Source organism: Microtus oregoni, unplaced genomic scaffold (assembly GCF_018167655.1).
Source record: "Microtus oregoni isolate MIOR12 unplaced genomic scaffold, Mior012 000018F_ref0000195, whole genome shotgun sequence".
In the NCBI taxonomy this organism is placed as follows: domain Eukaryota; kingdom Metazoa; phylum Chordata; class Mammalia; order Rodentia; family Cricetidae; genus Microtus; species Microtus oregoni.
Window position 1 is genome coordinate 2,454,693 of NW_024543077.1, and position 15,689 is coordinate 2,470,381.

At 46.3% G+C, this 15,689-nt stretch overlaps 1 protein-coding gene across 3 annotated transcripts in view; it reads right to left on the reverse strand.

Annotated features, from left to right (window-relative positions):
* Window positions 1–15,689, reverse strand: part of LOC121459049 (UV radiation resistance-associated protein) — a 215,635-nt gene that overhangs the window by 191,794 nt on the left and 8,152 nt on the right. For 2 of the 3 annotated variants that reach the window (XM_041668550.1, XM_041668552.1), the window contains exon 2: window positions 1,773–1,890. In XM_041668550.1, coding sequence (XP_041524484.1) covers window positions 1,773–1,890 — 118 coding nt within the window. Of the gene's footprint in view, window positions 1–1,401; window positions 1,426–1,772; window positions 1,891–15,689 lie in introns of those variants that run through there. The other variant, XM_041668551.1, reaches the window with a different exon arrangement.

Sequence of the window (15,689 nt, forward strand, 5' to 3'; positions counted from 1 at the left end):
AGCCAGGACACAGACGTTTTAATAAGATAACCAAGGACTGGGACTGATAAGTGGCTCAGCAGTTGAGAGCACTTGCTGCTCTTCAGAGGACCTGGTTTTGGTTCCCAGAACTCACATGATGGTTCAGACATCTGCATCTCCCATTCTAAGGTGTCCGATAGGCCCTCATCTGGCTTCCAAAGTAGTGCACAGAAAGCCATGCAGGGAAAACTCGCAGACAAGTAAAATAAAGATGAGTCTTTAAAAAAAGGAAAAAGATGACCAAGGATTGACTATATAGACACTCATCAAAAACTAAAAGTACTTGCCAGGTGGTGGTGGCGCACATCTTTAGTCCCAGCACTTGGGAAGAAGAGGCAGATGAATCTCTGAGTTTGTGGCCTGCCTGGTCTACAGAGAGAATTCCAGGATGGACGGGGCTATATAGAGAAACCAGGACTCAGCGGGGAAAATATTCAACTGGGCCTGGTAGCACAGGCCTACGATTCCAGCCACTCGGAGACAAGAGAAGCAGAAGCTCAAGCCCTGCCTAGGTGTGAAGCAAATTCAAGGGCAGCCTACACAACCTAGAAAGACCCCGTCTCAACATCAGCAGTGATGAGCGGGCACAGAGCTCACAGGGCAGGAGCTAAGCACCGTATTCCGTTCCCAGTACCACACGGGAGTTAAAATGCTCCAGTGTGCCCACATAGTGCAGTAGAGAACCAAAGGTATCAAGGTCTACGAAAAATGCTTTTCCCTTAATCTCTGCTTTCTGGGTGGGTACACAGGGAGACTGCATTTCCCACCTCCCTCTTCAACTGAAAAGTATAATCCAACTGGTCCATGGCCAGCATAAATGTGATGCATAAATGTGAGTATAGCAACCATTTGCACTTCAAATCTCTCTCAAATAATCCTTCTCTTTCTTGCCTGCCAGAGGCCACGAAGACAGGAGTGTGGCATTGAAACCAAGAGAGCTGGGTCGGTACCAAGGCAGGGGTTGGCGAGAACTCATAAAGAGAACCCACTTAGCATGCCAAGTTCACCACGGTAATTACGGTAAGCCCCGAGGTCTGTGGTATTCGTCAGGTTAACAGCCACTTTAAGATATGCAATGATTAGGATGAAAAATAAGAATACAGGCTGGCTGTGGTGGCACCTGTGGGGAAGAGCACTGGCTGCTCTTGCAGAGGACCAGGTTCGATTCCCGGCACCCACACTGTGGTTTACAATCATCTGTAACTCCAGTTCCAGGGATCCAATGCCATCTTCTCACCTCCAAGGGCACCAAGCATACATGTGGAATGCATACACACATGCAGGTCAAATGCTCACACATAAAATAAAATTAATAAACCTAATTTTAAAAATTGAATTGGAAGAAACTGAGCCATTCTGAAAATGACTCCATATACATACATAAATCTCAGTATAAGAAGATATCAACTTGGTTCCATAAACTTGGTCCCTGGAAAGAGCCATATTTTAAAGAAATATAAAATTAGTATAAGATAATGGACCCCCATCATTTGTTTTAATAAACTAGAATAGCAACACTCATAAAGGGGAAACAAACTTACCTAGCAACCAGAATAGTATCAGTAACATTAGAAAGGGGAGACAAACTTACCAACGACAGTCTATTCCCAGAGAACTGCCACGGCCATGTCTCTAACAGACATCACCTGCTTGAGATGTTTTCATAAAGCATAGCTGGAGAGAGAGGGGCACTACCAACCACTCCAGTTACAACAGAGCAAAGTGGAGACCACCAAGGCTTGAGTCCTTACCTTTACAAATCTTCTCATTATTACACAAATGAAGGGTGAAGTAGGTATCGAGGAGCTGGTGGCCATTTCTGTTGACGATATTCCGAGCAGCAATGTTCCGGAGATGCCGAAGACGCCGCTAAAACAGAACCACAATGAACAGGCATTCAGCTTGTCAGTGCTCTATGCTTTGAAAGCATCCGTTCATTCATAAATAAATAAATAAGGAGCTGGAGAGATGGCTCAGTGGTTAAGAGCATTGCCTGCTCTCCCAAAGGTCCTGAGTTCAATTCCCGGCAACCACATGGTGGCTCACAACCATCTGTAATGAGGTCTGGTGCCCTCTTCTGGCCTACAGACATACACACAGACAGACTATTGTATGCATAATAAATAAATAAATGTTTAAAATAAATAAATAAACAAACAAATGGCGCAGGATGGGTTGCCCCAGGCACTGCTTGCTGAGCCCACAACATAACCCCGTCCCTTATTAAGGCCTCATCGTGCCCCCCCACACCCGCCATACAGGATGCATGCCTTCCTCTTCTCAGTTAGCAGGCAGTCACAAGCACGGAATGGAAATAGACATGAAATATTTAGGGGCATTCCACCGTACCTAGCTTCTGTATGGCTGCTGGGAACCCAGACCCAGGACCTCATGCTAGGGTAGCAAGAGCTTTACCAAGTGAAAAGGCACACAGACTATGTTAGTGAAATCCACATGCAGGAGTGTTCACATCCTCGGAACATAAACTAAACGGAGACTTAGTTTTTCCCCACAGGCTTCAGGTAGTCATGACAAGCATATGACCCTGTCGTTCAGCCTAGAAGCCAGATCATTTGTACAACTACAAGAAGCCACAGAAGAAGGAAAAAATCTAAAGCAGTAACTTGCCGGTTGCTGCAGCCAACAGCCCCCTAGACAGCAGCCAGCCAGTTTCTATTTGCTAATCAAGGCTGATGTCCTTCAGTGTCACAAAACAAGATGCCTGAATTATGTGGAGTCCCATGTCGGGAACACGAAAGCTGCGCGAGCAGAACTCTGGTTTGTAGTGCCTCTCTCTCTACCTGACTGTTAGAAGACAAGCTGAAGAGCTAGCCCGATCACGGCATACTGGCAGAGCCAGGCACAGGGCACACACCTGCAACCCCAGCACTTGGGAGACAAGAGACAGGATCACCCTGTGTCCAGTCTAGACTACTAGCCAGGGCTACATGTGAAGACAGTTTCTCAAAAGAAAAGAAAAACGTCTGAAGCCTGGGCATATCATGTTCGCCCTTCAGAGCGAGTTCTCTTAGAGACTTAGCAGAGGCCGGCATGATGGCCCAGTGGAAAGAGCGCTTGTTGAACAAGTCTGACAGCCTGAGTCCAGTGCCCAGGACTCACACGAAGGGAGGAGGGAACCAACTCCATAAAGCGGTCCCCCGACCCTGACGTGCCCACAGACACACACACACACACACACACACACACACACACACACATCACACATACACATCAGACACACACACACATTAGACACACATCAGACACACACACACAGACACACACGCACATCAGACATACACACCCATCAGACACACACACCAGACACACATCAGACACACACACACACATCAGACTCACATACAACAATGAATCAATGTTTAATAGGCACCTAGTATTCAGTGTTAAACATGCTTCATACCTCCCTTCCTGCTGACAGCCCATTCTCCTAAGGAACATCCATGTTCAGCTATGCAGGAAATCAGCTGAAAGGGCCTAGAACTTTTGTCCATTCACACGCCAGCCAAATGTTTTCTCCCTGTGTACAGTCTACAGTTCCTCGAGAAGAAGGCCCATGTCTAGCAAGCCTCCCTAATACTTAGGTATGAAAGACTCCAGATGTGTTCATGAACGTCTCCAGGGCTCACGCTTACCAGCAGCCTGACGTGCTTTCCTTTCATGCCCTAGAGTACAAGTACAGCCCACTCCCTGCTGCCTGTTTCATTAACTCCTTCACTTTTAACTGGGAGGTGGTGGGATGGTTCAGTGGGTAGAGGCGCTTGCCACCACATCCGATGACCTGAGTTCAACACCGGAAACCTACATGATGAAAGGAGAGAACCGACTGTCTAAAGTTCTCTTCTGACCTCTGCACATTAGCCATAGCAGAGGCATTAAACACCTGTGTGCATATTAGTGCATGCGCGCGCGCACACACACACACATCTTCTGTAGCAACAATCACATGACATTTGCTGCATGACTGCCAATGGAAAACACTGCCCAAACTCCGCAATAAAGTGTATACACTCCATCATTGTCTGTGAATCTTCTGCAGTCTGACCTCTTCCAGGACCAGCCAGAAGACATGCAGGGGGCTGGGGATGGAGTTCAGGGACAGAGTGCTTGCCTGGCGTGTCTCGTTCAATTCCCAGCACTCAAAGGATAAATAGTGGGGACTGGAGGGGATGACTCAGCCTACTGCTCTGGCCCTGAAGCTCAGAAGGGTAAGGACTGGAGATCTGGCTGCCGCTCTGCATCACAGGGCAGTTGGAGAAGGAAGGGAGGGACAGAAGAATCCAGACTGGGATTCAGTTCCACTAACACATCGGCTCTGGATAGATCTTATCAACAAGTAGCAATTACAACCCTATGAATTCACAGTAATTTCATCCCTATGAGTCAGCCAAAGACCACAGGTTTGGAAAGGGCTTAGTACGGTAACTGTTAACTAATTTATTGAGGGCTGGGCCCGTAGCTCGGTGGTACAGCACCTACTGGCCTAACACATCCACTCCCAAGGTCTGCAATTACACCTCCAACTCTGCAGACAAAAAGACAGTTTGTTTTTTAATCCCACAGTGCACTTAGTAGCAAAGTACAAAGAAATAATTTGATTTGGTTTGATTTGGTCTGGTCTGGTTTTGAGCCGAGGTTATGTTGAACAGGTGGGTCTCCAACCCCAGGGCTCAAGAGTTTCTCCTGCTTCAGCCGCAGCTCTGAGACGACAGTCGCAAGCCACCAAGCCCGCACCAGCACAGCACACAAGGCCTTACAGTCAGTCAGGTCACACCTTAGACTTACAGAAACCCAAAGCTACTTCAGCAGTGACAGAACTCAACTGGGCTCCTCTGTCCCCCACGCGCCACCTTTCCCTTCCTGGTCCTGGGGTGTTCTGGCTTCTCAGGTGTAACGGGGCCCAAAGGAACTGAAGCATCGTCATTGTGTGCCTCTTCACTGACGGAGACTCATCCAGGGGGGCTGAGAACCACCCCCTTTCCTGCACTCTTGTAAAAGTCAAAGGACTGTGGGTCTTAAATATCACAGATTTAAAACTCACAGATCCCCACCGTCACCAAACAAAACCATCCCGTGGGCCATTTCGATGACTTGCATTATGGTTTAGAATGGCATGCCACCAAAGAGATCCATGTAGTTAGTTAAGGCTTGGTCCCCAGCTAGTGCTGTATTCTAAGTGTTCTGGGGACTTTAGGAGGTAGAGCCTGAAAGTAGGTCACCAGGTCACATCCTTGGGGTGTCTTATCCCTGTCTCTGTCCTGTCTCTCTCAGCTCCCGGTCTGTCATGAGGCGAATAGCTTCTGCCGCACACTGTTGCAGCCATAAGCATGGCCAGTGGACTAAAACTTCTGAGTCCAATGCATCTTACCTCCCTCTCGGTCTCCTGTCAGGCTGGACACAGTGGCCAGAGTCTAAGTGGGGATAAGCAGTGTGAGGCCAGCCTGGGCTCCATGAAACTGTAACCAGAAGGAACAGGAGGAGGAAGGACAGACAGAGGACAATTAGAATGTCCCACTAGATACTGTATCACGGCAACAAAACGTCTAACACGGTTCTCAAGTCATCAGTGAGATATTTCCAGAACAAACTTGAATCCAATGTGTTTAGTTTACAAGAGCCAGTACAGACCAACAGTACACACCAATTGCTAATGCAAGGCCCAGCAAAGGGGAGGCAAAGGCTACGTAAACGCAGGCCGTGGGAAAAGAACTAAGCCGTCAATGAACACGCAAACAGAACGCACAATTATGACCTCATTAAACACATGAAAACCAAACGCTCCCCAAGGTGGCAGACTAGTTTCCAAACGTAGCTCTCGGGTGCACCCGTGGCCGTGCTCTCCCGAATACAGTGATGTTGCTACACCACAATGAAGAAGTGGACCGCGTGTTCCCTGCACCGTCACGCGTGGCAGGTCTGTCACTGTGGCCCAAAGAATGCTCCGTGATAAGACGGCATGAAATCGTAAACAGTTAGAGTATGGCTTCCCCCCTCAGCTTGGGATACTTGTCCTAGGAATCCCATGACCACACAGCACAGAGGACAAGCAGCTGCATAGAGGGACCTCACTGCATTCTCAGCCCCAGCTGATCCCAGGAGGCAGCCAGACCCGCAGCCTCTGACCCTCCAAAAATGACACCCAGCAGACACAAGTTGTTTCCACAAAGCCCTGGCCAGACTGCCGATTTAGCAGCAAAATCAATGGTTGAAGCCACTTATCTTTTTAGGTGTTACACAGCAGGGGATAACTAGAGAGCCTCTGTCAGGGTCGACACAAGTAAGATGAGCAGCAAGGACTGACTGCTTAGTGATCACCAAAATTTTCCAGTACTTGGGGAGGGAAATGGGAGGCGGGGGCAGGGAAGAGACAGAAATCTTTAATAAATAAATAAATTAAAAAAAATTTACAGTACTGTTTAAAAAGCAAAAATCAATAAACATGCTCAAATGGTAATATATCCATAACAGAAACTTATTACCATTTTAAAAAGGTCACTTAAGTATGGGTATGAAATGCCAAAGGGGAAAATGTTAACTATTCATAGAAAGGAATACAATTATATTCCCTGAGTATCAGAGATCAGGGGTCTGCAGACTTGAAAGGGCCTCAGCGTGACTTCTAAGCTTTCCGGGCACATCGGCCGCTGCAGGTTTCTTTCCAGCCTGCTCACAGCCCTTTAACGACGTAAATACCAATCTCAACTCGTGGACTGATAGAAAAGCCACCGCAGGCATGCTGGCTGCTAGCACAGACATTATGAGGTTTCTCCACAGTGTCTGCATTAGAAATGCCTTCTCATTCTCTGTCGGCACTCAGTACTCCCACTGCATTGCCTTCTTGGTTCAGGCGTTCATTCTCCGCCTTGAACCACGCTCACTGGCAGGTAAGGCAAGGGCTAAGACCCAGGCTAGCTCAGGTAAAGTTGGGTTCTTGTTCGTTTGTTTTAACTTTATGGAAGAAAATGAAACTTTGGATAAAATTTGTTTCCTACATTTCCAAAGAAGGCAAAGACAATCACTGAGGCGGGATGTGAGCTATCAAGTCAGACCCTTCAAAAACAGGGAAGCCCCTTGGGCACTGCGGCAATTTCCACCTGAGTCCCACCTGAAGGACCCCTGAGGAAATTCTGAGAGATGAAAGCTTTAGAGACCTCCAGCCCTAAGCAAGCGTGCCAAGAGTCAGTGTCACAGACTTAACCCAACTGTGTATTGGCCATGAAACACAAGCCAATTCTGCTGGTACCTGAGTACTTTCACTGGCACAGATGGATCACACAGCTTCTCAACTAGAAACTTTAACCTTAACTCTGCTTAACCTTAAATCAGCCTGAGAATTAGTTTAATGAAGCCACTTCCTGAGAACTGATAAATCCTGAAACAGGCTTCGCCATGGCTAAGCCTCTGAAGGTCGGGTGTTTCTCTGCTTTCTTACTCCTCGAACCTGCCTTCCTTTCTCTTCCATTTGCCCTCCTCTGGAATAAAATTGTACATGCAGACAGAGCACTCATATACATAAAATAAATAAATAAATCTTTAAAAAAAAAACAAACAAACAAGATCTCACTACAATCCACTACGTAGACCAGGATAGCCTCAAACTCATAGAGATCAACCTGCCTCTGTCTCCCAAGTGCTGGGATTAAGGGCATGCGCCAACATGCCTGGCTCACTATAAATCTTGAAAAGCTACAAGACAATTTTTGATGTCATCATAAAGAATACAAGTGTACTTACGTCAAAACATCACACAGTACCCCATAAATATGTACAACTTTTATGTTTTTTTGCTAAAATATTTTTCTTTAATTTTTTAAGAATCAATTTAAAAATACTGAAATGAGCTGGGTGTGGTGGTGCACGCCTTTAACGCCAGCACTTGAAAGGCAGAGGCAGGTGGATCTGTGAGTTCAAGGCCAGCCTGGTATTAAAAAAAAAAAAAAGTACCCAAAGAAACTTCTTAAGTTTAAAGATCTAGTAAAGACACAAAATTAACTTAGCTGCAATAAGAGAAAAATAAGGTACTACATAAAAATGCTTTAGCGGTCAGGAAGACACTCAGTGGGTAAACTGAGTCACACATCCTGACAAACTGAGTTTCATCCCTAGGACCTTCAGAGGAAGGAGAAAACCAATACCCCAAAGTGGTTCACTAACCTCCACTCATGTGCTGTAGCATGCTTATATCTGTACACTATACCACACACATGTGCGCGCACACACACACACGATAACAAGTAAATAAAATTTAAGAAGTTTTTTAAAAGAGTACAAAAATTTTTAATGGTTTAAAATTATACTCGGTAGCAGAACACGGCAGCTCACCCACCGTCCCAACACTGAATTCGAGGTCAACCTGGGCTACACACTGAGTTCAAGGCCAGCCTAGGCTACAGAGTGAGACTCTCTCTCAAGAAAACACAAGGCAAACTTTGTGACAAAATGGCCAATTTCAAAGCAAAAGGAAGAAAATAACCTGAGGAAAATATTTAAACTCAAGCAACCAAAGCAATTTCACAATTCCCAAGAAAATCCCAGCTACTGGGGAGGAACATGAATAGATAATCCAAAGAGTACTCAAACATGGAAAGAGCCTTGTGCACAAAACCAGTGTAATGAAACTCCTGTCGAGGGGGCTAACATCATCTTGAGGCGAGGCAGGCACTCTGCGGACAGCAGCGCACCTGGCAGAAGCCGTCAGCGAATGCCGACCTCGCCATCTCTGGGCAACAGATGTGCATGCGCATGCCTTCTACACAGTTCCACTTCCCCATGCAGACCAAATATAGACTTGCAGATATGCGATATGACACTTTCTTCTTTTGCAGTGGTTGGTTGGGGGCAGACAAGGTCTCACGCTGGCCTTGACCCTCCTGCCTCTACCAAGTAAAGTTTAGATCTGGGGTGCTCTTTCAGGTCTAGGTCTGTCCCCCCCAGAGTGATGCTTTAAGAGGCCGCAGGGGGCGGGGCGAGCAGGATCACTGGAGGTGTGTCTTCTTTGGCTTCTCGCTGAGGGAGAAGTGACTCTCTGCTGCAGGAAGTGCTCCCTGCCATAATCGGCAGCACCCACCACAGGACCAAAGTCACCTGACCACAGACTGAGATCTCAAAATCCGTGACCCAAAATATTACACTCTCTGTAAGCTGATTATCTTAGGTATCAGCGGAAAACTGCAAAGAACTTTAACTGTATCCACTGGTAGCTAAGTTGGAGATCCTAGAGGGAAAAAGGCAGCACGCACGGCCATGAAGAACAAGGAATCCGTGGTGGTGTGGAACAATAGTCGAGCCGTGCCATGGTGGCGCACGCCTTTAATCCCAGCACTCGGGAGGCAGAGGCAGGCGGATCTCTGTGAGTTCGAGACCAGCCTGGTCTACAGAGCTAGTTCCAGAACAGGCTCCAAAGCCAGAGAAACCCTGTCTCGAAAAACCAAAAAAAAAAAAAAAAAAAAAAAGGAACAATAGTCGAGATGTGTTAGTCTCTCAATAGTCCACACCATCACTGTACTGCTGTGTGTGTTTCACAGAGAGAAAAGATTTCAATGATACACTTCCCCAGGAGAGAACACAGGGGTGGGGTGACTGGGCACTGTATTCTTTTATACGCATTTTACATGAGAAAGCATAGAAATTTATTCCCTACTTTTAAATGAAAAATAAATTCATACTTATATAAAAAAAAAAAAACAGATGGCAACAAATCTTTCAATGCAGACGTAGGTGGTGGCCAATCCCTGCACGAGGGCGACTCAGTGGGAGGAGCCTAATCACAACCAGTAACCCTGGACTGAGGGTTGTTCTACACTCTCCAGTGAGCAAACCACTGGCCGCTTCCCTTCCATCTGTGTACCTGTGCTGGCTACTGGGGAATAAGGCAAGGGCTGTGAGAGCTCTCTGCGAAAACGGTGAAGAAATTTATGAAAATGAGCTGATGGGTCCGTGGGAAGGGGCGTGGCTATCGGTGGAAAAGGTAACCGGACCTAGGATTAACAGAAAGAGGCAGATTCAGGATTCATCTCCACAAAGACAAGAAAGGAGAATAAAACAAGGGTCTGATGCAGAAACGGTCAACGAAGAGAATCCCAGAACTTCGGGGCTGAGGTCCTGAGGGTCACCTGAGCCCTCATCCCCTGGGAACACAGTCCTAACACGGCACTGACCCCCAGAACCCTATTTTAACCAGGTCCCGGCACTTCAAATGCTTGTTTTCATGGAAGCAGAGATTTCCAGCAGACTCGCTTTGTGATGAGAAAGTTGAGACTGAAGAAAAGGGAATACTCACATTCGCATTGTCAGTAAGAAGCAAAAGTGAAACTGGGCCACAGGCCTGATTTCTTGGATGGGTGCACCAAGCTTGCCTCCCAGACACCCTGCTTTCAGGTCTCCTGTGTAACCCAGCTGTAACCAGCCACGCTCAGCACTGTCTCCTCAGCATGATGGGCATCTGCTCTTCCCTTGACGTCTGTAACTCACTGCCTCAAAGCTCCCATCACACCAGGAAAAGCAGCTTCCCTCTCCAGCCTGTGCATCAGCTTCATCTTCTGAAAGCAGACGTCCGGCTGCAGACACGACAACAATTTCTTACGAAGGTTCACAGCACTGAGACACATTGACCTTGAACATGCTGGCCCGGGGCATAGGCTAAGCAAAGTTCTAAGCCGGAACTTTGATTTCTTTACTTTCTGTGAAACGAACCCACACTCCTTTGTGTAGTGAGGTCCTCTTACTCTTCCCATTCTGGTCAAGCTTCACTAAAAGTCTGAAGGCGCCAAAGCTCAAGTGGAATCTTCAGTCCCCAAGCCCTCAGCACCCACAAACACTCTCATTTTTACAAAGTTCCCCTTGCATGCCACAGCCCAACAAACCAGAATAGTTTAGAGTCTCATTAACTACTCAGGATTTGTTAGCAACACCTCTGAATACCACCACTACAAGAAGCAACTGAAAAACCCCAGTACTAAGATTACAGGTGAGCATCACATGACCAAGATGAGGTTTTGTGGTTGGTTGGTTTTCTTCTCTCTTTTTTCCCCTCCTTCCTTCTACTGCTTGGAATGAAAATCCAGAGCTTTGCTACTGAGCCGCATTGACAGTTATAAAGGCAAAATTATTATAAATGTAATTAATACCTGGACAGCAGCTGGATGCTGACCTGAAGGGGACAGGTCTAAAGCATCTCCAAATGCTGTGTTCATGGCTTGGTCCCCCGTTTACACCACTGGGAAGCAGAATGACCTGTAAGGGCTGAGATCTAGTGGGAGTCAGGCCGTGTTCCCCTGGAGGGATGGTGGGATGGCAGCCCCTTCCTCCTCCCTTCCATATCCCAATGGATGGGCAGCTTTCTGCTGCTGTGCTCAAGCCCAGACTGGTTCACTGTAAGGGCAAAATAATGAGGCTGACCAATCTCAGACTGGAACTTCCAAACCTCCAAATCTTCAAGGCAAACCTTTTCTCTTCATGAAATGATTATTTGGGGGAGGGAGAATTGATTGTTTTTCTTTTAGCAGAGAGCTAATACAAGAGGAAAAGTTCTGTACAGGTCATTCAGTCAGCCAGCTAGATAGAAATATGAGGCCCAGAAGCTTCCACATAAAAGACCAAGGCACAGCCGGGCGGTGGTGGCACATGCCTTTACTCTCAGAACTCGGGAGGTAGAGGCAGGCAGATCTCTGAGTTCAAGACCAGCCTGGTCTACAGAGGGAGTTCCAGGACAGCCAGGGCTGTTTCTACCCTAACCCCTGACCTACAAAGGGACAGAAGTCATCATGACAGTTAATAGGCATGTCTGTGTAACAGAATTACTGTGAAGCCCTACAGGAGGTTCTGGACAAACACATGTTCGGATCACCCCCAGACCCTTCTCCAAACCTTATTCTGTGATTCTCTACATGTGGAGTTCCTGTGCTACAGGCTGTAAAATGGTGAGCTGGTTTGTAGAGTTTCAGCAAACAGCTGAACCCACGGACAGAGAGATGGGAGCTCCCTGATTACAATGGCCCATGACTTGCAGCTACAGTCTGAAGCAGAAATCTTGTAAGAATCAATCCCCAGCTTCCAGGATCTAAGACTAACTCCAGGTAGACAGCTTCAGAACTGAGCCAAAGAACCAGGGAAATCGGCAACTATAGCTCAGTAGGGGTCAGCAGAGCAAAACCCCTTAGTTCCATCCCAGTAATACAATCATTCGATTGACAATGAAGTTTAACACCTAGGCACAGTGACAAAGGCCTGTCTGTAATCTTTGCACTAGGATGACTGAGACACGAGGACTGACAGGAATCTGAGGCCACCTTAAACTGAACAGTACATTCCAGGTCAACAAGATGGTTCTTCCCGTGGAGGCTGACAACCCAAGTTCGGTCCCCTCAGGACTCAACTGGTGGAACAGACCCCTGAAAGTGGTCCTATGACCACCACATATGCACACAAAATAAATAAATACGCAATTAGAAAATATTTCTAAAAAAGAATAATTCTGCAATTCTACAAATCTAAGAACTATGGTATCTTCTGGGGGAGACAAATTAATCTCTCCAGAGTAACAGAGGCAGCTGGCTCTTCTCCTATTGTCTGGAAAATCCTCCACACAGAATAAACTCCATTTAGTCACTTCATGGAAAGAAGCCCGAAATGCCTTCCTGTGAGTGCAATCACACAGCCTACCCTCGGCCTCTCATGAACACCCACACCTGCCTGCCCACCACGCCTGAGCCTACAAAGCAACCTGGCAGGTTCGTGCACCTTGAGCAGTGACAATGTTTCCGGGAGACGATTGTGAGTCTAAACTACACCATTTTCATCTCCGAGACTTTTGAAAGATTTCTCAAGATTAGCTCTCATACAAAGAATGTTTGGAATTGAGGAAGGAAATAATCCATATCCTCTCCAAGGCAGTCAGGCCGATGGAATCACAACGTCCAGTTTCAGGGCCAGCGCCAGAGCAGTCAGAGACGGCACTTCACAAACACCTACCCAGGACACGGCCAACTGGTCAGTCTTAGTCTTTCCTACCCAGTGCTCAGAACTGATTTCAACACTGGCTAGTGTAAACACGCTCAACTCTTTTAGAGCTCAGAATCAATCGCTCAGTCACCAAACATTCAGTCATGGTAAAAGTCACCAAGTTTTTCATAGAAAAAGTTAAATTGGGATTCCCGTTTCTTTTACTTGCTCACTTTTTCCTTACTCAGGAACCCATGGACCACCAAAGGTAGACACTAGTTTTGACTTCCTGATGTATCTTGTTATTTTAAAAGGTCTGGTCACATCTTTTAGAATATTCTAAACACCATAAGGGGGGCGGGGGGGGGGGGAATGCTACCATTTCCACGGATGGAACAGTGAGTGCTGGGTTCCAATGTTCGGCTTCCGGGTTATTCATCTCAGCCCTGACAAACACTGCATCCACAGCAATCGGCACTAAATATCCACAGTGCCAAGCTGCTGGCACGGGGGAAACTGCAGCCACCAGATGTTTGCCATTTCCGAAACTTCAGAAGGTGGAGAGTTCACTGCTCCCAAGAACATTCAGAAAGGGACAGACTGGGTAAAGCCAGACACAAAACAGGAAGAGCAGCCCCGGAGTCCAGAGGAGGGGGCATTTCCAAGTTTCATTGGTTCACACCATGAATGGGCAGGGGCAGAATCTCAGTGTTTAAGTTTGCCCTTAAAGGGAAGTCTAAAACAAATACCACCACCCCATTTTGGTTCCAGCCTAATGTCACCAAAACTGGGGGACACTATGTTAAAGTCTAAAGAGAAGTTAAACAAATTCTCAGCACGCACGGTCCTGACCAGGCGACCCAGGTGCTGAAGATCAGGAGATTCCACAGATTGTCAACAGAGAACCTGAGGTCTCCAGAGCACGCTCACAGCAAATAATTTCAGGGTTTGGTCTTTTGGTTTTTTTTTTTTTCAATCTGTAAAATTCCATTATTCCAAAACTTAGTTCCGGCCTCAGAGTCACATGGAAAACAGTGTTAACTACAGATTAAAAAAGAGCACTATCATTTTAAATCCAATCAAAAAGTAAGTAAGTAAACAACTCTGGCAACACAGGACAGAAGCAACGCCATGAAACCTAAAGTATACAACCCATATTTTTAAAATATATGTCTTTAATTTTTCTAAAGTAACTCAAAGTCTCTAACTGTACACATCCCAGTACACTGAAATTGACCATTACCTGTTTGCCACAGCAGAAGTGTGTCTTGGCTTGCAGGTAGAATTACCACGGTGTATTAAAAATACACATCTGGCTGGACAGTGAGTAGTGGCACACACTCGGGAGGCAGGAGGCCGATGGATCTCCGTGTATTCAATGCCAGCCTGGTCTACACAGAGTCCCAGAAAAGCCAGGGCTACACAGAGAAACCTGTCTCAAAAACAAACATCTGTGGCCCATTCTGCTGCACACACCTTTGATCCTAAGACTTGAGAGGCAGAGGTACATAGCTAAGTCTCTATGTTTTCTTTTCTTTTCATTTTGGTTTTTATTTTTTTTCCCTTTGGTTTTTGAGACAGGGTTTCTCTGTCCTGGAACTAGCTCTTGTAGACCAGGCTGGCCTTGAACTCAGAGATCCACCTGCCTCTGCTCCCCGCGCTGAGATTAAAGGTGCACACCACCACGGCCAGCCTGAGTTTCTACGTTTTCAAGGCCAGCCTGGTCTACACAGTAACTCCCAGGACAGCCAGGGCTACATAGACTGTCTCAAAATAAATACAAAAGTAAGATGCGCACTTGGAAACTGTGAGGATGTAAATTTTGTCATCTCAGCGCTCGCTGCAGCCCCGACTTTCAATTCTGTTCTATTCCCAGTCACTTTCACTTCTGGATTTTCTAACCAAGAACTAAGAACTGTGATTCTGAGAAGAAATCTTTACATAAACACAAATAAGAAAATAGCTTTCCCCTTCACAGAAAAGCTAAACATTTTCTCGGGAAGAACAAAAAATAACAACAAAATAAGAACTTAAATTCTTGATGGAATTCTGTCATAGAAAACAGTGAATTGAAGATGTGACATCGGAAGTTCCCAAAGTTTCCCCGTGGTTTGGTTACAAGAACCAACCCTGCTCAGTTCCCATGCTTTCATTTTACAGACACAACTATAGATTGCAGTTCCTTGCTTCGGTCAAGAGGTTTGATAAATATTTAGGAAATGAATAATGCTACAGAGCAGAGCATTGTGCTGCAAGAGGCATCTTTCCCCAGTAAGACCCAGCTTTCCCGTGCCTACCCTGGCCTTACCAACACAACAAGACTAGAAAAAAAAATCAGAGACATATGTCCAGGTATGACGATGTACACCTGTAATCCCAGAACTTGGGAGGCAAAGGCAGATGGATCTCTTTGAGTTCAAGGCCAGCCTAGCTATATAGTAATTAATCAACTCTGTAAACTATTTCATTCTTTAAGGGAAGTCACATAAGCAACTAAATACTGCGTTACTACTTCATAATCAACACACTGCTAAGTGCAGATGCTGTTGGAGTTAAATATAAAACATGATGGCCACAAACATTTGGGCATTTTAAAACCTTTTCATCAGAACCCTACAGAGTGGGTGGCTACAGGCAGTCCCTAAAGTGGACGCTCCCTTTGACTTTTAAGAAAGTCACCTAAGACCTCTCTGGGCATGGTGGTGCACACC